Source organism: Scyliorhinus canicula, chromosome 11 (genome assembly GCF_902713615.1).
Source record: "Scyliorhinus canicula chromosome 11, sScyCan1.1, whole genome shotgun sequence".
In the NCBI taxonomy this organism is placed as follows: Eukaryota; Metazoa; Chordata; class Chondrichthyes; order Carcharhiniformes; family Scyliorhinidae; genus Scyliorhinus; species Scyliorhinus canicula.
This window is the reverse complement of record NC_052156.1, coordinates 103025954-103046250: the sequence shown is the minus strand read 5'-3', so window position 1 is coordinate 103046250 and position 20297 is coordinate 103025954. Positions and strand designations below refer to the sequence as shown.

The following is a 20297-nucleotide window of genomic DNA, read 5'->3' as shown; positions in this document are numbered from 1 at the left end:
AACCTCCGTAAATTTCTCCATACTGCAAAAATCTTTAACCTAACTTAAAACAAGCACCAACCGTCTAGCCATCCTCGGCTACGTAGTGCATGATGAAGTTATAGGCCCAGATCCCGAACACATGCGCCCCCTCATGGAGTTTCCCCTCCCCCACTGCTCCAAGGCCCTGAAACGTTGCCTGGGATTTTTTTCATATTATGCCCAGTGGGTCCCCAATTACGCGGACAAGGCCCGCCCTCCAATCCAATCCACGGTGTTTCCCCTGTCGGCAGCGGCCCGCCAGGCCTTCAGCCGCATCAAAGCGCACATTGCAAAGGCCACGATGCACACAATCGACGAATCCCTTCCCTTCCAAGTCGAGAGCGACGCGTCCGACGTAGCTCTGGCGGCCACCCTCAACCAAGTAGGCAGACCCGTAGCCTTCTCCTCACGCACCCTCACGCTTCAGAAATCCGTCATTCCTCAGTTGTAAAGGAGGCCCAGGCCATAGTAGAAGCTGTGCGGCACTGGAGGCATTACCTGACCAGCAGGAGATTCACTCTCCTCACTGACCAACGGTCGGTTGCTTTCATGTTCAATAATGCACAGTGGGGCAAGATAAAGAACGATAAGATCTTACAGTGAAGGATCGAGCTCTCCACCTACAACTATGAGATCTTCTATCATCCCGGGAAGCTAAACGAGCCTCCTGATGCCCTATCCCGCGGCACATGAGCCAACGCGCAAGTGGACCGACTCCGGGCCCTCCATGAGGACCTTTGCCACCCGGGGGTCACTCGATTCTTCCATTTCATCAAGACCCGCAGCCTGCCCTACTCCATCGAGGAGGTCAGGACCGCCACCAGGAACTGTCAAATCTGCGCGGAGTGCAAGCCACACTTCTACAGGCCAGAGAAAGCGCACCTGATAAAGGCTTCCTGTCCCTTTGAACGCCTCAGCGTGGATTTCAAAGGGCCCCTCCCCTCCACTGACCACAACACGTACTTCCTGAACGTGATTGACGAGTACTCCCGGTTCCCATTCGCCATCCCCTGCCCCGACATGACCGCAGTCACCGTCATAAAAGCCCTCCACAGTATGTTTACACTGTCCGGTTTCCCCGCCTACATTGACAGCGATAGGGGGTCGTCCTTTATGAGCGACAAACTGCGTCAATTCCTGCTCAGCAAGGGCATTGTCTCGAGCAGGACGACCAGTTACAACCCCCGGGGAAACGGACAGGTAGAGAGGGAGAACAGAACGGTCTGGAAGACCGTCCTACTGGCCCTACGGTCCAGGAATCTCCCAATCTCCCGCTGGCAGGAGGTCCTTCCTGCTGCTCTCCCTTCCATCCGATCACTGCTGTGTACCACGACCAACCAAACACCTCACGAATGTCTCCTTGTCTTCCCTAGGAAATCCTCCTCCGGGACCTCGCTCTCAACCTGTCTGGCAGCTCCTGTACCCATCCTGCTCCGCAAACACGTGCGGGCGCACAAGTCGGACCCATTGGTCGAGAGGGTCAACCTCCTCCACGCTAACCCTCAATACGCCTACGTGGCGTACCCCGACGGCCAACAGGATATGGTCTCCCTACGGGACCTGGCGCCCGCTGGATCCCCACCCACACCACCACCACCACCCTCCCTCCCACCGGCGCACCCCACAGACAACCCCTTCCCAGGCGGATCGGTCCTCTCACCGGTCCCACCCAGGGGTGATGAAGCTGCTGAAGAAGCCGAGCCATGCTCCCGAGCCACGGATGCCCAAGCCGGAACCTGCATCACCGCCGAAACTGCAACGATCGCAGAGGACAACCAGGGCCCCCCGATCGACTAATTGCTTCTTTTTGAATGTAAATAAATACTGTAAATAGTTGCGACATGTAACGAGGCAAAACACTGTACTAATGTATACCGGGTACCACCATAACCTCAACCTCTACCACTGTATGACGCGAGACCACCATCCCCGCCGGACTCTTTTTTTAACAGGGGGTGAATGTGCCAGTTGGTATTAGGGGTATTACGGTACCAAGGTTGATGCTGTAAGACCACTGGTGTGGGAGGTACCTGAGACAGCAATATCATTGGTGAAGCCTGCCTGCTGGTTCCGCCCAGTAAGGCGGAGTATAAGAGCCTGTGACTCCCCAGCTGCTGCATTCTGTACCTGCGCTGCTGGGGGAAACATTTAGTCCAATAAAGCCTTCAATTGTCGTCCAATCTCGCTTCTGAAGTCATTGATCGAGCATCAGGAAGTAGTTCCAACGGGAAGGAAATTAACAAAAAAGCCATTTGGCTGGCAGTCACAAGGAGAACTGCAACATAAAGGAGAGCTACAAGCAGAGGAGCTGGAAGGTGAAGGCATTCAGCGCACAGATGCAGATACACAGAAAGAGAAACAGAGAATTTGCGTGTGGAGAAGAAGCAAGTCACTTCCAGGAAGAGATCAGCTTTTCTGTTTGGCAGAAATGGAGATAGATCAATTGAAGGCAGACCACTTGGAGGCAATGTGCGACCTGGCAAAACCTATAAAATTTGGAAAGCTGTGTTAATAGCTAGGATACACCAAAGAGCTGGATGTTTCTCAGAAGTGGCCAAACCATGAACCGGGGCATTATTAGTTGATTGTTTGAAAATGACTCCGAAAAGCTACACCATCAGGACCACATTGATCTGAGCGAGAGAGGGTTCATAGCGCCTTATGGATGATAATGGTGTGCATGGGACTGAATGCAGGAAAGCTGCTGTTGGATAAAACCCCTGACCTACTCTGCATGACTAAAGAACAGCACATGAGGAACTGTGTCACTATGTCCTGCCACATTTGTGTTGGGAATAATAGGAGCGCTTGTGTTTGTGTAAGACTTACACTTTAATTAAAAGGAAGTCAGAGTTTGGGGCTTGGCACCTGATAACATGATTCCACATTCTTGCTGCCCTTCTGAGGTCCTGGATCCTCATTGCATTTTCTCCAAGCTAATGGGACCGGTGGGAGGACCGATCCGCCTGGGATGCGTCTGTGGGGTGCGCCGGTGGGAGGGAGGGTGGTGGTGGTGGTGTGGGTGGGGATCCAGCGGGCGCCAGGTCCCGTAGGGAGACCATATCCTGTCGGCTGTCGGGGTACGCCACGTTCGCGTATTGAGGGTTAGCGTGGAGGAGGTTGATCTTCTCGACCAATGGGTCCGACTTGTGCGCCCGCACGTGTTTGCGGAGCAGGATGGGTCCAGGAGCTGCCAGACAGGTTGAGAGCGAGGTCCTGGAGGAGGAATTAAAGGTAATAAACCTTTTTAATTAAAAGTATATTTTGCCTGTCAATTCATGTTTAATTTGTTTTGGTTCAGTTTTGTGTTAAAGTTAAAGTTACAAAATGTGGAATCTCGTTGGTAATTTAATTAATCAAATGTGGTTATTTTTGGTTTACGGTTCATCCTCAGTTGGTAACGGCAGCAATAATACAATGCACTGGGGCGGGGGGGGGGGGGGGGGGGGGGTGCAGTAGCTTTAACCTCGAGCCTTGGAAAATACTTGTACCCAGGATTAACCAGGCAATGGTCTATTGTTCCAGGAGATTCATCCATTGCAGCACCCAGTAATCCTGTCAGGATCCCACTCTGGATTAGTGTGGACCGCTTGAGTGTCAGCTTCCCTGGGAATCAGTCAACACAAAGCCAAAAGAGAGACAGTTTAAGTGAGTGGAAAAGAACCAGCTCTAAAAATATCGAATCATCGAATGCTACAGCACTAAAGGAGGCCATTTGGCCCATTGTGCCTGTTTGGTTCTTTGAAAGAGCTATTCAATTATTCTCCTCCATTATTGAATCTGCTTCCAGCACCCTTTCAGCATTGCCTCTCAGATCACAACTCTTTGGGCAGATTGTTCAACTATGCTCTCTGCTGAAACCGCAGGACAATTAGCAGCATGCAAACCCCGGTGAACTCGGTGGCTCTTTAACTGAACCATGACATGGGCATCCCCCTCTCTGGCCAACTAGATGCTGATTCTGACAAAGGAAAGATTTTTTTAATGAAGGGAATGCGACCTGGGTCAGAATGGGTCCACTGGACATGGATCTCTGAGGCTACAGCAACCACTGGAATTGGACCAGAGGAGACCTGTATTGGCTGCTCGCCACGCCCCCCCCCCCCCCCCCCCCCCCACACCTGGCTCCCAACAAAGCCTCCCCTCCCCCGGTCTCTCAATCCCCCCCCCCCCACACCTGGCTCCCAACAAAGCCCCCCTCCCCCAGTCTCTCAATCCTACCTCGGGCTCCTGGTGTTGGGGTCTGAGGGACCTACCAATTCTCTCCAACCAAGCACGGGTGGATGGAAGTTCTGAGGAAGTCAGCAGTAGGAGTGTGCTCCCTCTAGCTTTGAGAAAATGCAATGAGGATCCAGGACCTCAGAAGGGCAGCAAGAATGTGGAATCATGTTATCAGGTGCCAAGCCCCAAACTCTGACTTCCTCAGCATTCTCCAGCACAGCACTTCTCAGAACAGCAGCCCTCAAGAACACAAGAAATAGAAGGAGTAGCCTTCAAGCCTGCCCCACCATTTAATATAATTGCTGATCTATGCTGGCCTCGTCCCTTTTCTGTGCCATCCCCCCATAGCCCTCTATTCCTCAATCCATTAAATATTTATCCACATCCACTTTAAATACTTCTAATGATCCACCCTCCAGGGCAGAGAATTCCAGAGATTCACCACCCTCTACGAGAAGGAATTGCTATACACCTCAGTTTTATATGACCGGCCCTTTATCTTGTAGCTACGTCTCCTTGTTTGAGATGCTCCCACTCATGAAAACATCTCCAACCCCTTTGCAGTAAAGGCCAAAATATCGTTAGCCTTCTTAACTACTTGTTGGACCTGCCTCCTATCATTTTGTGATTCATGCACTAGAACACCCAGATCCCTCTATACTTCACTCACCTGAAGGGCGCAATTCTCTGGGCGTGTTGCACTCAAACGAGCTCACAACGCGGCCGGAGAATGCTGGGAGAGGCCTGCAGCGAGGCTCCTGACAAGCTCCGCGCCTCGCAAGGTTCTCCGAAGTCCCGCGAGACGTCGGAGTCTGGCCATGGCTGCAGCTCTTCAGTTTCACTGATCAAAAATGCCCCAGTCTGTCAGTTTCACTGAATCAGAGAATCATAAGAATCATAAGATTTACAGTGCAGAAGGAGACCATTTGGCCCATCGAGTCTGCACCGGCCCTTTGAAAGAACACCCCACTTACACCCACGCCGCCACCCTATCCCCGTAATCCAGTAACCCCAGCTAAACTTTTTGGACACTAAGAGCAATTTAGTATCGCCAATCCACCTAACCGGCACACCTTTGGACTGTGGGAGGAAACCGGAGCACCCGGAGGAAGCCCACGCAGACACGTGCAGACTCCACACAGACAGTGACCCAAGCTGGGAATCGAACCTGGGACTCTGGAGCTGTGAAGCAACTGTGCTAACCACTGTGCTATCGTGCTGCCACTGTGCACTCCCTTCAGTGACCCTGGTGAGTTCCCCACAATTCTATTAAAGCAAGAATGGGTGTCAAAGCTGCAGTTAGATATCTATTTCAATATCTAAATACCTTACTGCACAGCTCCCTGTATGCATACAAATCTACCCAGGTGAGACCCAGAAGTGAGCAGGACAATGCTAGGATCCTCACCTGGCCTCACAGGGGATTTAAATCAGGGCAGGTGACTAAGCCCATGTCCCCTTGCTCCCTAACCCCCACATTCGCCCCCCCCCCCCTCCCCCGACCCTTGAGTCTAAACATTGCTCCTCATTCACACTCTAGTTGTTCGGCTAGTTAATTGTTTTAAACCTGCGTCCTGTGGTTACTGACTGTTCTGCCAATGGGCAGAATTTGTCTTTGCTGACTCTATCGAAACCACACATCATTTTCAACACCCCCATTATCCTTGCTGCAAGGATAAAAGCTCAGCTTCTCCAGTCTCTCCACAAGACAGAAGTCTCTCAAACCTCGCCACGCCTCCACTCCATACCCTTCTGTTAAATCTCCCATGACATCTGGTTACATATTACAATGTTAAGTAACGATTCCATTTTAAATATTTACATCCTTGCGTTTTCAGATTGAATTTTATCCAACACCATAATGCAGACCTCCTCCCAGTTCAGTTTTTCAATAGTTTCATCGCGTGGCTTAATGATCCATCCTAGCAAACAACCAAAAGGAAGATAGTTAATGTGGTGGCAGTAAGCGATTTTAAAAATTCATTCACAGGCTAAGGGTGGCTCGGTCCAGGCTGACATTTATTGTCGGTGCCGGATGCTCCTGAAGTGGTGGGTACGAGGGGCTTTTGTAACGTGCAGATGATAGCGATTTAATGTGGCTGAATGGCTTGCTCAGTCATTTCGGAGTCAATCACTTCCTCCTCCCTCCCCCGGACCATGACTCCACCACCAAACATCAAGCCATCATTTCCAGCTCTGCCACTAACCTCATCTGTTCTGTAGATCTTCCCTCTGCAGCTTCCAACCTCAGCCCTCCAACCCTGCACAATTTGCTTCAACCTCCTTCCCAACATCCACAAACAGGACTGTCCTGGTGGACTTATTATTTTAGTCTGCTCCTGCTCCACTGAACTTCATCTCTTCCAATCTCAACTCTTATTTTTTCCCCTCTTTGTCCAGTCTCTCCCCATCTATATCTGTGACTCTTCTGATCCCCTTTGTCCAGTTTCCAGTTTCCTGACCCGAACCGACTTCTTTCACTATGGACGCCCGATCTCTTTACACCCCATCTCCCAACCGCTCCCCGTCCACCATCCTCCTCTTTGACTGAGTTTGTTCTCACATTGAACAACTTCTCCTTTAACTCCCCTCATTGCCTCAAATTAAAAGGTGTTGCCCTAGTGACCATAAGACATAGGAGCACAATTAGGCCACTCGGCCCGTCGAATCTGCTCCGCCATTCAATCATGGCTGATATTTTTCTCATCCCCATTCTCCTGCCTGTTCCCCATAATCCCTGATCCCCTTATTAATCAAGAACCTATCTATATCTGTCTTAAAGACACTCAGTGACTTGGCCTCCACAGCCTTCTGCGGCAAAGAGTTCCAGATTCACCACCCTCTCGCTGAAAATAAATTCCTCCTAATAATAATAATAATAATAACAATCGCTTATTGTCACAAGTAGGCTTCAATGAAGTTACTGTGAAAAGCCCCTAGTCATCACATTCCGGCGCCTGTTTGGGGAGGCCGGTATGGGAATTGAACCCGCGCTGCTGGCCTTGTTGTGCATTGCAAGCCAGCTGTTTAGCCCACTGTGCTAAACCCTCACCTCTGTTTTAAAGGATCATCCCTGTAGTCTGAGATTGTGTCCTCTGGTTCTAGTTTTCCTACAAGTGGAAACATCCTCTCCACATCCACTATATCCAGGCCTTGCAGTATCCTGTAAGTTTCAATAAGATCCCCCCATACAGGTCCTCGCTATGCTGGCCTTATTGTGGTATATGTGGAATATTCCTTGTTCCAGTTCTACTCAGGCCCCCTCCCTCATCTCTATTTTCTAGTACATTGATGGCTGTATTCGTGCGGCCTCCTGCTCTTTGCCAGACCTGGAAAATCTCATTAACTTTGGGCAGGATTCCCCATCAGTTCATGGCAGCGAGATTCTCCGGTTCCGCTGCAGTGAATGGGAGATTTGGCTGAGCGCCAAATTCTCCGTTCTCACTAGCAGAGCGGGGCAGACACGCAATGGAAAATCCCAGCGTTTGTATCCAATTTCTACCCTTCTCTCACCTTCCCATGGTACGTCTCCAACTCTTCCCTTCCCTTCCTCACCTTCTCTGTCTCCATTTCTGGGGATAGGTTATCAATAAATATTCGCTAGAGACTCACAGTTACCCCAACGACACTTCCTCACACCCTGCTTCCTGTAGGGACTCCAATCTATTCTTCCAGTTTCTCTGTCTCCATCATATCAGCAATCTTTCACAAAAGTGTCTTTCTCCTCAAACATGTATACCCACCACCCTTCACCCCATCCACCGTGCTTGATAAGGCTGACCCTGCGACCTCCTCCCATGCTGGTGTAATCAGGGAGGGCTGCCTTCCCCCAACAGAGCAGAGCAGTCAGCAGACTGCCTCCACCTCTGTTATGGATATCAGGGCTGCACATAGATGTAGTGGTGGGGTTCAGAAAATTAAGACGTATTCAATGCACACTAGTGGCATGGAACCTTTGTAAATATATGCTGAATCTATCCTTCTCCGAGTCTCATGTATTCAATTCATTATCTTTCAGGTTCAGACTTCCGGTGGCGGCCATGGAGGAATAGGTCATACATTTGATAGCTCCCGCCTGGAACGGACTTTTGGGCCTTTTTCCCCGGATTTTTTCCGGATTTTATGGGATAAATCGGTGAAGAGTGAGACAGTAAGGAGAAATCACCCTCCGGTGTATGGAGAATTGGACCTGAAGTGGCCGTGTGAGAACACAAAGTCCTATAAGATAGACGCAAGCAGAGCTGGTAACACGGGACAGCATGTCAGAGGGCAAGGGCCGTGGGGAGACGGCACAGCGGTCGACGGAGCAGCTGGTGAAGTTTTGCGAGGATTGTTTCGCTAAGCTGAAGAAGGACACGCTGGACCCAATTGAGGCTTCGATTGATCAAGTGGTTCAGAATTAAGAAACACACAGAAGAGTGATCCAGGAGGTGGAACAAAAGTTGTCCGAGCACGAGGAGTATATAACCGTGCTGGAAAGCAAGGTGGGGATGATGAACGACCGCCAGAAAAGAATGGAGGAGAAGCTGGAGGACCTGGAGAATAGATCCAGGAGACAGAATCTCAGAATCGTTGGCTTCCCTGAAGGAAGTGAGGGATCGGATGCAAGGGCCTATGTGACGGACATGCTGGAGAAGTTGATGGGGGCTGGGGCGTTCCCTCGGCCCCTGGAATTGGACAGAGCGCACAGAGCCCTCGCGAACAAGTCGCTGAGGGCCATGGTGGTACGTTTCCACCGTTTCATGGACAAGGAACACGTTTTGCGGTGGGCCAAGAAAGAACGGAGCAGCAAGTGGGAGAACTGTGAGTTGCACATCTATCAGGATCTGGGAGCGGACTTGGCCAAGAGGCGAGCTGGGTTCAATCGGGCAAAAACGGCCCTCTTTAAGAAGGGGGTGAAGTTTGGGATGCTGAGAAACGGGACTTCTACTTTGAAACTCCAGACGAAGTATGGACTTTTATTAAAGAAATGAAGCTGGAGGCGAATTAAAAGACACCGAAGCCTTGGTGCTGGATTGTATAAATATAAGTAGCTCTATGTTTAATAATGGATGGTTGGTTAACGGTTGCTTTGTCTTGCAGGGAACTGGTTAGAGGGGGGAATGGGCTTTGAATTTAGTTCTGCTTTTTCGGTGTTTCTTCACAGTTTTTTTCTGATGTTTGTTCACTGGGGAATGTGATGCTTTTAAAATGTTTATTTATGTGGGGGGAAAGGGGAGACAGACTGCTTGGTGCCAGGGGCGGGCGCTATCAAGTGGGGGGTGAACAGGTGTTAAGCTGGAGCTTGTCTTGGGGGGGTTGGGTTTCTAGTGTTGTTGCTGGGGTGGGGAGGGGGGGGGAGCTGCTTTGCTGACAGGGGAGGAACTGTTACTTGGAGACAAATGGGAGGTCGGGAACGGCGACTGCCCAAACGGGCACTCAAGGAAGCAGAGGGCACGAGCTCAAGGCTGGCCTAAAAAGGGTGATGGATAGTCGGCGGGGGGGGGGTTCGTTGGAAGCCCCCTGACCAGGCTGATCACATGGAACGTTAGAGGACTGAATGGGCCAGTCAAGAGTGCTCGCATGTTCGATCATTTGAGGGGGCTGAAGGTGGCCATGGCGATGCTACAAGAGACACACCCATAGCTTACAGACCAGATGAGATTGAGGAAGAGGTGGGTCAGCCAAGTGTTCCACTCAGGACTGGACTCAAAGATCAGGGGGGTAGCGATCTTGATCAGCAAACAAGTGGCAATCGAGGCAGAGAGAATCGTGTCAGACAAAAGGGGTAGGTACATAATGGTGAGTGGGAAGCTGGAGGGGGTGCGGGTCGTACTTATAAACATATATGCTCCCAATTGGGATGACGTGGAATTTATGAAGCGGGTTTTAGGTAAGATCCCAGACTTAGTCAGATAACCTGATCATAGGAGGGGACTTCAATACAATCATTGATCCAGAATTGGACCGGTCAAAATCCAGGACAGGGAGGAAGCTGGCTGTGGCAAAGGAATTGAAGTGTTTTATGGAACAGATTGGGGGAGTAGACCTATGGAGGTTTGCACAGCCGAGGGCGAAGGAGTTTTCCTTTTTCTCAGTTGTCCACAAGGTATACTCTCGCATCAACTTTTTTGTTCTGAGCAGGGCGCTAATACCGAAGTGGATACTGAGTACTCGGCAATTACTGTGTCGGATCATGCCCCGCACTGGGTGGATCTACAGGTTAGTGTGGAGAGAGGGCAACGCCCGCTTTGGAGAATGGATGTGGGCTTGTTGGCAGACTAAGCGAGCTGTGGGCGAGTTAACAAGTCCATCCAGAACTACCTGGAAACAAATGATACAGGGGAGGTTTCTGCAGCGATGGTCTGGGAAGCTTTGAAGGCAGTAGTCATAGAGGAATTAATCTTGATACGGGCCCACAGAGAAAAGGCGGAACAGGCCGAGAAGGATAGATTAGTGGAGGAGATACTCCAGGTGGACAGGAGATACTCGGAGGCCCCGGACGCGGGGCTACTGAGGGAGCGGCAGAGATTATTGGCAGTGTTTGGGCTGTTGACCAGAGGGAAAGTGGTGGAACAGTTTGAGGAAAGCAAGGGGTACAATCTGTGAATACGGGGAAAAGGCAAGCAGAATGTTGGTGCACCAGCTCAGGAAAAGGGAGGCGGTTAGGGAGATAGGTAAAGTAAAGAGTAGAGGCAGGAATAGTGTCCTGGACCCAGCGGGGGTAAACAGGATGTTTAAGGACTTCTATAGTAAATTATATGAGTCAGGACCCCCGGCTGGGGTGGAGGTGATGAGGCAGTTTTTGGGTCAGTTGAGGTTCCCGAGGGTGGAGGAGGACCTGGTGGAAGGGCTGGGAGCCCCAATTGAGAGTGAGGAAATAATCAAGGGGCTGGAGGCCATGCAGTCGGGCAAGGCCCCGGGGCTTGATGGCTACCTGTAAGAGGTTTTCAGAGATATTGAGTCCACTGCTGGTGAGGACATTTAACGAAGCAAGAGAGAAGGGAATCCTTCCCCCCAACAATGTTGCAGGCCTCAATTTCATTGATCCTGAAACGGGAGAAGGATCCGGAGCAATGCGGGTCATAGAGGCCGATTTCTCTACTGAATGTGGATGCAAAACTGCTGGCTAAGATACTGGCCACCAGGATAGAGGACTGTGTCCTGGGGGTGATAGGGGAAGACCAGGCGGGATTTGTTAAGGGTAGGCAACTCAAGGCCAATGTTCGAAGGCTTCTAAATGTTATTATGATGCCTTCAGAAAGAGAGGAGGCGGAGGTGGTGGTAGCGATGGATGTGGAGAAGGCTTTTGATCGGGTGGAGTGGAATTACCTGTGGGAGATGCTGGGAAGGTTTGGGTTTGGTGAGGGCTTTATTGACTGGGTGCAGTTGCTCTATCAGGCACATGTAGCGAGTGTGCGTACGAACCAGCTGAGGTCGGGGTATTTTAAATTGCACCGAGGGACGAGGCGCCCCCTCTCCCCGTTACTGTTTGCTCTGGCCATATATCCATTGGCCATGGCGTTAAGACCTCTTGGAATTGGAAAGGGCTGGTTCGGGGTGGTGGAGCACCGGGTCTCGCTCTACGCTGATGACCTGCTCTTGTACATTTCGGACCCGTTGGACGGGATGGGGAAGTAATGCGAATCTTGGGGGAATTTGGCAATTTTTCGGGGTAAAAATTGAACAAGGGGAAAAGCGAGATGTTTGCAATCCAGGCAAGAGGACAGGGGAAGGGACTGGGAGAGCTGCCGCTTAGAATGGTAGGGAAGAGCTTTCGATATCTGGGAATCCAGGTGGCCTGGGAGTGGGAGGTACTGCACAAGTTAAACCTATCCCGGTTGGTAGAACAAATGGAAGGGGACTTTAAGAGGTGGGACATTCTCCTTCTATCACTGGCAGGGAGGGTACAGACCATGAAAATGACGGTCCTCCCCATATTTCTGTTTGTCTTTCAGTGCCTCCCCATCTTCATCACAGAGGCCTTTTTCAAGCGGGTGAATAAGATTATTTTGGGCTTTGTGTGGGCAGGTAAAACCCCGCGAGTGAAGAAAGTGTTGCTGGAGCGCAGTCGGGGGCAGGGTGGGTTGGCACTGCCGAACTTCTGCAATTACTGCTGGGAGGCTAATATAGCCATAATTAGGAAGTGGGTAGTGGGGGAGGGGTCAGCATGGGAGCAGATGGAGGCGGCGTCTTGTAAAGGCACCAGTCTGGGTGCATTGGTAACAGCACCTCTGCCGTTCTCGCCGGCCCGATACTCCACAAGTCCGGTGGTAGTGGCAACTCTGGGGATCTGGGGGTAATGGAGGAGATATAAGAGAGTGGAGGGAGCACCGATTTGGACCCCGATTTATAATAACCACAGGTTTGTACCGGGTAGGTTCCTGAGTTGGCAGAAGGCAGGAATTAGAAGGATGGGGGATCTATTTACAGACGGGAGCTTGAAAGCATTGGAGGATACATTGAAATTGCCAGCAGGGAATGGTTTTAGGTATTTGCAGGTGCGAGACTTCCTGAGAAAACAGGTGCCGGCCTTTCCGCTGCTGCCGCCATGGGAATACAGGATAGAGTAGTTTCCAGCACCTGGATAGGAGAGGGGAAGGAGCTTTCGGAGGCGGAGGATAACGCCGGTGGAGGAGCTTAAGGGCAAGTGGGAGGACGAGCTAGGAGGAGAGATAGAAGCAGGGCTATGGGCGGATGCCCGAAGCAGGGTTAATATCTCATCATGTGCCAGGCTCAGCCTGATACAATTTAAGGTAGTCCACCGGGCACACATGACAGCGACTAGGATGAGTAAGTTCTTCGGGGTTGAGGATAGGTGTGCGAAGTGCGCGGAGAGCCCAGCAAATCATGTCCACATGTTTTGGGCATGCCCAAAACTTGACGGTTTTGCAGGGATTTGCTACGGCAATGTCCACGGTGCTAAAAACACGGGTGGTGCCAAGTCCAGAGGTAGCGATCTTTGGAGTGTCGGAAGATCCGGGAGTTCAGGGGGCGACGTCTTGGCCTTTGCATCCCTGGTAGCCCGGAGATGGATCTTGTTAATGTGGAGGGACTCGAAGCCCCCGAGTGTAGAGATCTGGGTTAGTGACATGGCTGTGTTCCTCAGTCTCAAGAAAATAAAGTTCGCCTTAAGAGGGTCAATGTTAGGGTTCTCCCGGAGGTGGCAGCCGTGTCCAAAATGTAGCTTCCAATGAAATCCCATCTGGATCTTCAGTTGGGGCAGGATGGTGGCACACTGCTTCCTCACAGTGACCTGGGTTTGATTCCGATCTTGGATGACTGTCTGTGTGGAGTTTGCACATTCTCCTTGTGTCTATGTGGGTTTCCTTTGGGTGGTCTGGTTTCCTTCCACAGTCCAAATACATGCAGGTTAGGTGGATTGGTCATGATGAATACATGGGGTTAAGGGGATAGGGCAGGAGATGTGAGCCGAGATAGATGGGCTGAATGGCCTCCTTCTGCATTTTGGGATTCTATCGATAAATCCTCACACACTTTCACCACACGGACTAGTCTGTAATTCCACATCCACAACATTGCTGCCTGACCAATACATAAGTCTGCCTATTTTCTCCAGCAGACATGCTTTGACCTTGAGAGAAGGGTTCACCAAAGATAATAATAATCGCTTATTGTCACAAGTAGGCTTCAATGAAGTTACTGTGAAAAGCCCCTAGTCGCCACATTCCGGCGCTTGTTCGGTGCAGCCGGTAAGAAAACTGAACCTGCACTGCTACCTTGTTCTGCATTACAAGCTAGCTGTTTAGCCCACTGTGCTAAACCAGCACCTGATAATGATTTACCTGCTGCTATTGCATTGATTATTTGTGGATAGTACAAATAAACACCGCGATTCACGTTATATTGGTATGTCCAATGTACCGTTTAGAATGGCTTTCACATCTGAAAGTGTCAGACCAGACCAGGCTAAGGAAGGGCTGGATAAGCCAGGTCTTCCACTCGGACTTGGACTCGAAGTCCAGAGGGGTGGCAATCATGATCAACAAGCGCGTGCAATTTGAGGCAGAGGGCATATCTGCAGACAGGGGGGGCAGATACCTGATGGTACGGGGCAGACTGGAGGGGAGAAGGGTGGTGCTGGTGAATATATATGCCCCGAACTGGGATGACGTGGACTTTATTAAAAGAGTGCTGGGGAAGATCCCGGACTTGGATTCTCGCAAGCTAATAATGGGAGGGGACTTTAACATGGTCCTTGACCCGACTTTGGATCGGTCGTGTCCCAGAACGGGTAGACTCTCAGCAATGGCAAGGGAGCTGAAAGGGTTTATGGGGCAAATGGGGGCAGTGGACCCCTGGAGAGAGGGACAGCCAACAGGAAGGGGCTACTCGTTTTACTCGCACGTCCATAAAGTATATTCCAGGATAGATTTCTTTGTAATAAGCAGGGACTGTATGGGGGAGGTAAAGAACACGGAATACTCAGCAATTACCATTTCAGACCATGCCCCGCATTGGGTGGACCTGCAGTTCGGGGGAGCGAGTTATCAACGCCCGCAATGGAGGCTAGATGTGGGACTGCTGTCGGAGGAGGGGATCTGCGAGAGGCTTCGGAAATGTATAAAAAATTACCTGCAGGTGAATGACACTGGGGAGGTCTCAGCGGCGACCGTGTGGGAGGCGCTAAAGGCAGTAGTTCGGGGGGAGCTGATTTCAATTGGGGCCCACAAAGCCAAGGCAGACCGGGCAGAAATGGATAGATTGGTCAGGGAAATGGGCCGGATAGATGAAGAGCACGCGGAGTCCCCGGGGGAGGTTTTACTCAGGGAAAGGCGGAGGCTACAGGCGGAACTGGGGGCACTATCCACGAGCAGGGCCGTGGAACAGCTTAGGAAGGCGAGGGGAGTGGTGTACGAGTATGGGGAAAAGGCTAGCAGACTGTTAGCGCAGCAACTCAGGAGGAGGGAGGCGGCCAGGGAAATAGGTAGAGTGAGGGACGAGGGGGGGCGCAAAGTGGAGGATCCGGCAGAATTGAATAGGGTATTCCGGGACTTCTATCGTAAGCTGTATACTTCGGAGCCGTCGGAAGAACCGGAGGGGATGAAAAGGTTTCTGGACGGGTTAACATTCCCAACAGTTGGGGGGGGGGGGCAAGTGGAAGAGCTGGGCGCCCCGATTAGAGTAGAGGAGGTATTGGGGGGCCTAAAGGCCATGCAGTCGGGGAAGTCCCCGGGGCCGGATGGATACCCAGTAGAGTTTTATAGGAAGTTCTCTGAGCTGGTGGGCCCGGTCTTGGCGAGGGTTTTCAATGAGGCAAGGGACAGAGGGACCCTGCCGCCGACAATGTCACAAGCCACCATATCTCTGATATTGAAGCGGGGTAAAGACCCGGAGGTGTGCGGGTCCTACAGGCCAATCTCCCTGATTAATGTAGACGCCAAGCTCCTGGCAAAGGTACTGGCGGGGAGAATGGAGGACTGTGTACCGGAGGTGATTGGGGAGGATCAAACGGGGTTCGTGAAAGGTCGGCAGCTGGCGGCCAATCTGAGGAGATTGCTCAACGTGATAATGATGCCCCCGGCGGGTAGAGAGGTGGAGGTAGTGGTGGCAATGGACGCCGAGAAGGCCTTTGACCGGGTGGAGTGGGACTATCTATGGGAGGTGCTCGGACGGTTTGGGTTCGGGGAGGGATTGGTGGATTGGATCAAATTATTAAATCAGGCCCCGAGGGCCAGCGTCAGGACCAACAGAGAAGTGTCGGAGTACTTTAGGTTGTACCGAGGGACCAGGCAGGGCTGCCCGCTCTCCCCGCTGCTGTTTGCGCTGGCCATAGAGCCGCTGGCGATGGCGCTGAGAGCCGCAGAGGGTTGGAAGGGGATGGTGAGGGGCGGGGTTGAACACAGGGTTTCTCTGTATGCAGACGACCTGCTCCTGTACGTGTCGGACCCAGTGGCCGGGATGGGAACTATACTGGGAATGCTGAGGGAGTTCGGCCAGTTCTCAGGATACAAATTAAATACGGTCAAGAGTGAAATGTTTGTGGTCCAGGAGAACAGATTGAGAGGGCTACCGTTTAGGCTGGTTGAGGAAAATTTCCGGTATTTGGGAATCCAGGTGGCACGAGACTGGGGCAGGCTGCATAAGTTAATTTGGCCAGGGTGGTGGAGCAAATGAAGGGAGAGTTTCGGAGATGGGATGCACTCCCGCTGTCGCTGGCAGGAGGGTGCAGACTGTAAAGATGACAATCCTCCCTCGATTTTTGTTTATTTTTCAGTGCCTCCCGATCTTTATCCCACAGTCCTTCTTCAAAAGAGTTAACGGGCTGATCATGAGCTTTGTCTGGGCGGGAAAGTCTCCGCGGGTAAAGAAGGCGATGTTGGAGAGGAACCGCAGCGAGGGAGGGCTGGCTTTGCCGAGTCTGGTCAATTATTACTGGGCGGCCAACATCGCTATGATAAGGAAGTGGATGGTGGGTACGGGGTCTATTTGGGAGCGGGTGGAGGCGGCTTCGTGCAGGGGCTCCAGTTTGGAAGCCCTGGTCACGGCTCCTCTACCGCTGCCGCCGGCCAAGTACACCACCAGCCCGGTAGTGGTGGCGACCCTGCGGATATGGGGCCAGTGGAGGAAGCATGTGGGGGAGATGGGGGCGTCTGTCTGGGCGCCAATCTGCGACAACCATCGGTTTGCCCCCGGCAGTATGGATGGGGGGTTCCGAGTATGGCGGCGAGCAGGGGCGGGAAGGGTGGGTGATATGTTCCTGGAAGGGAGCTTCGCGAGTTTGAGGAGCTTGGAGGAGAAATTTGGGGTGGTAAGGGGAAATGATTTTAGATACCTACAGTTGCGGGGCTTTGTTCGTAGACAGGTCCCATCTTTCCCGCGCCTCCCGCCAATGGGGATCCTAGACAGAATAGTCTCTGGGAGGGATGAAGGGGAGGGTAGAGTCTCGGGTATTTATAAGGTGCTCATGAGGGAGGAAGGGTCCCAGACAGAGGAACTGAAACTTAAATGGGAGGAGGAGCTAGGCGGGGAAATGGAGGATGGGCTGTGGGCAGAGGCCCTGAGTAGGGTAAACTCGACCGCGACATGTGCTAGGCTCGGGCTGATCCAATTTAAGGTCGTTCACCGGGCCCATATGACGGTGGCTCGGATGAGCAAATTTTTCGGGATAGAGGACAAATGCGCTAGGTGCGCGGGAGGACCAGCGAAACCATGTTCACATGTTTTGGGCATGCCCTGAGCTGAGGGGGTACTGGGAGGGATTTGCGGGGGTCATGTCCCAGGTGCTAAAAACAAGGGTGGTGATGAGCCCAGGGGTGGCAATTTATGGGGTTTCGGAAGACCCGGGCGTCCAGGGGGAGAAAGAGGCCGATGTGTGGCCTTTGCTTCCCTGATAGCCCGGCGACGAATATTATTGGCGTGGAGGGACTCAAAGCCCCCGAAGACGGAGTGGTGGCTTGCAGACATGTCGAGTTTCCTGGGGATGGAAAAAAATCAAGTTCGCCTTGAGGGGTTCTGTGCAGGGGTTCACCCGGAGGTGGCAACCATTTATTGACTTCTTTGCGGGAGAGTGAGCGTCAGCAGGGGGGGGGGGTTAGAGTAGAGTAGGAGGGAAAATATGGCGGGTAGTACCGGTGGGAGGGGAGCGGGCTTGTGCAATATGTTACGGTGGAAGTATTGAAAGTACGTGGATGTTTGCACATTTTTGCCTTTTTTGCTTCCTTTCTGATGATGTCTGTAACTGTTTATAAAGCCAAAAACTACCTCAATAAAATTGTTTATTAAAAAAAAGAATGGCTTTCACATTGTAGAGTTAATGAAAAATGTACATGAAAAGTAAACATTCAAAGCCAGCTGGCTTGCATGCCTTTCTGCAGCGTCCGTGTTTAATGCTGAACGTCATTCCTACCTGACTTCCATCTCTCTGCATGCATAAGGCTGTACTCGGAAAGTAGAATCCATCAGGAATCTTACACTTGATTGTAAGAGAGATTAAAGTGTGTGATGTGAGAGGTGTGTGTGCATCTTGATGAAGATGCCTCCTTTCATCCAACCACCTCTAACTGGACCTCCCTGGCTGCTTGGCAGGGCTCTACATTCTCCTTGGGTAAAGGCATGGCACACAACTCGATGTGGAATTCATAGCATGACAGGCGTGACGGTGCTTTCACTGACTTAGGATTCTGGGTGAATTTTGGGCGGGTGGTAGTGAGGTGAATGGAAAAATAATCAGTGAAGTTTGCACATTCTCCCCATGTCTGCGTGGGTTGCACCCCCACAATCCAAAGATGTGCTGGTTAGGTGGATTGGCCACGCTAAATTGCCCCTTGGAAAATAAAAATAATTGGCTACTCTAAATTAATTTTTTTTAAAGAATAATAATCAGCAGGAATTAGGCTACTTGAACTCTCAGGCCTCATTTAAATCCAGTCAGTCAATTCTGGGCAGAACAAAATGTGGCCTGGAATCTGCCTGCCAACTTCACGAAGGTTTGGGATGGTGCAGAGGAAGGCCATTTGAGCCATTGTGTCGAGGCTAGTATTCAGAAGCAGCAAGTAATTGGGAATGGTAAGAGAATGTTAGCATTCATTGCAAGGGGAATTGAATACACAAGCAGTGAGGTGACAATGGTAAGACCATAGCTGGAGTACTGTGAACAGTATTGGTCTCCTTATTTAAGGAAGGATGTAAATGCATTGGAAGCGGTTCAGAAAATACTAGACTAATACCAGGAATGGGTGAGTTGTCTTTTGAGGCAAGGGTTGGACAGGCTAGGCTTGTATCCTCTGGCGTTTAGAACAGTAAGAGGTGACTTGACTGAAACATATACGATCCTGAGGGGTATTGACAGGGTGGATGTGGAGAGGATGTTTCCTCTTATGGGAGAATCTAGAATTAGGGGTCACTGGTTAAAAATAAGGGGTCGCTCATTTCAGACAGAGATCAGGGTGGAAGTTTTTCACTCTGAGGGTTGTGACTCTTTGGGATTCTCTTCCTGAAATGTGGGAGAAGTCGAGACTTTGAACATTTTTAAGGCAGAGGTGGATAGATTCTTGGTAAACCAGGGGGTGATAGGATAGGCGATAGGGGGTAGGATAGCAGATTTGAGGTTACTATCAGATCAGCCATGATCACATTAAATGGTGGAGCAGTCTTGATGAATGGCCCACTGCTGCTCCTTGTTTATATGTTCATGTCTGCACCGGCTCTCAGTTACCTGCTTGGATCTCTTTGGGTCTTGGTCCTCATTCATACAGCCTTCATCTGGCAGGGAAAGCCCCAATGGTCATATCATTGAGTTAAAATCGCAGTTGTCGTTTCCCAGCGGCATCATCAGAACCCAAAGTGCATCTGTGAAGGGCCCTGCCGGCTTTAGACAGATGTTCCCGCTGCCTGCTCGGCTGGGCAGGAAATATTCAGCTCCAGGAGGCTCCAGGTAACCTGAGTGATTGTACCTGCCCCTCCCCCAATGCTTGGGGAGGGAGTGGAATCACTCCACATGTCGCAGCTAGGCAACTACCTAACTGATATGCAATGGGAGGTCATGACACGGAAAGGCCTCTCACTGCTGCCAAATCATCTCGACAACAATAAGTCCATTCTGCTTCACTGATTCAAAACAAAGGATAAAATAATCTGTGAGAGCGCCCTTACTCTTTAACAAAAAGTCTTACCTTGGTCCAAACAAGCTTTTGATGACACTGCAAAATTTATTGTAAATCCTAGAAATCAAACAGAAACAACATTTCAAACCCAGTGCATTCTGGACTGACTGTTGCTGCCTTCCTCTCAGAGCCATTTTAAACTGAGAGCGAGCCCGATCGGGAGGGAAATCCAGAAGCACTACACAGCCAAAGGACAATGGAAATCTGAAATGTTCTCTCCCAAAAGGTTCTGGTGCTGGGAGAAAGTCTTCAAGTCTGAGATTGTGCGATCTGGTAATTTGACCAGAAATGTTAACTCTGGGGGAACTTTAACTCCAGAATGGGGGAATTTGGGTGTGGTGAAATGGAAACATTCTAAAAATCTGAATCCTGACCCAATCCACCTCCAACTCACTCATTTTCAGGCGTGTGTGTTTCAACCAACCTGCTTGCAGTAAGAGGGTTGGCAAT

The 20297-nt window shown here is 51.0% G+C and overlaps 1 protein-coding gene across 6 annotated transcripts in view; it reads right to left on the bottom strand.

The window, feature by feature from the left end:
- Window positions 1-20297, bottom strand: part of LOC119973234 (uncharacterized protein C3orf20-like) — a 260613-nt gene that overhangs the window by 136345 nt on the left and 103971 nt on the right. For all 6 annotated transcript variants that reach the window (XM_038810916.1, XM_038810917.1, XM_038810919.1 and 3 more), the window contains 2 exons: window positions 19857-19904; window positions 6065-6164 (listed from right to left, as the gene is read on the bottom strand). In XM_038810916.1, the coding sequence (XP_038666844.1) occupies window positions 6065-6164; window positions 19857-19904 (148 nt within the window). The remainder of the gene's footprint in view (window positions 1-6064; window positions 6165-19856; window positions 19905-20297) is intronic.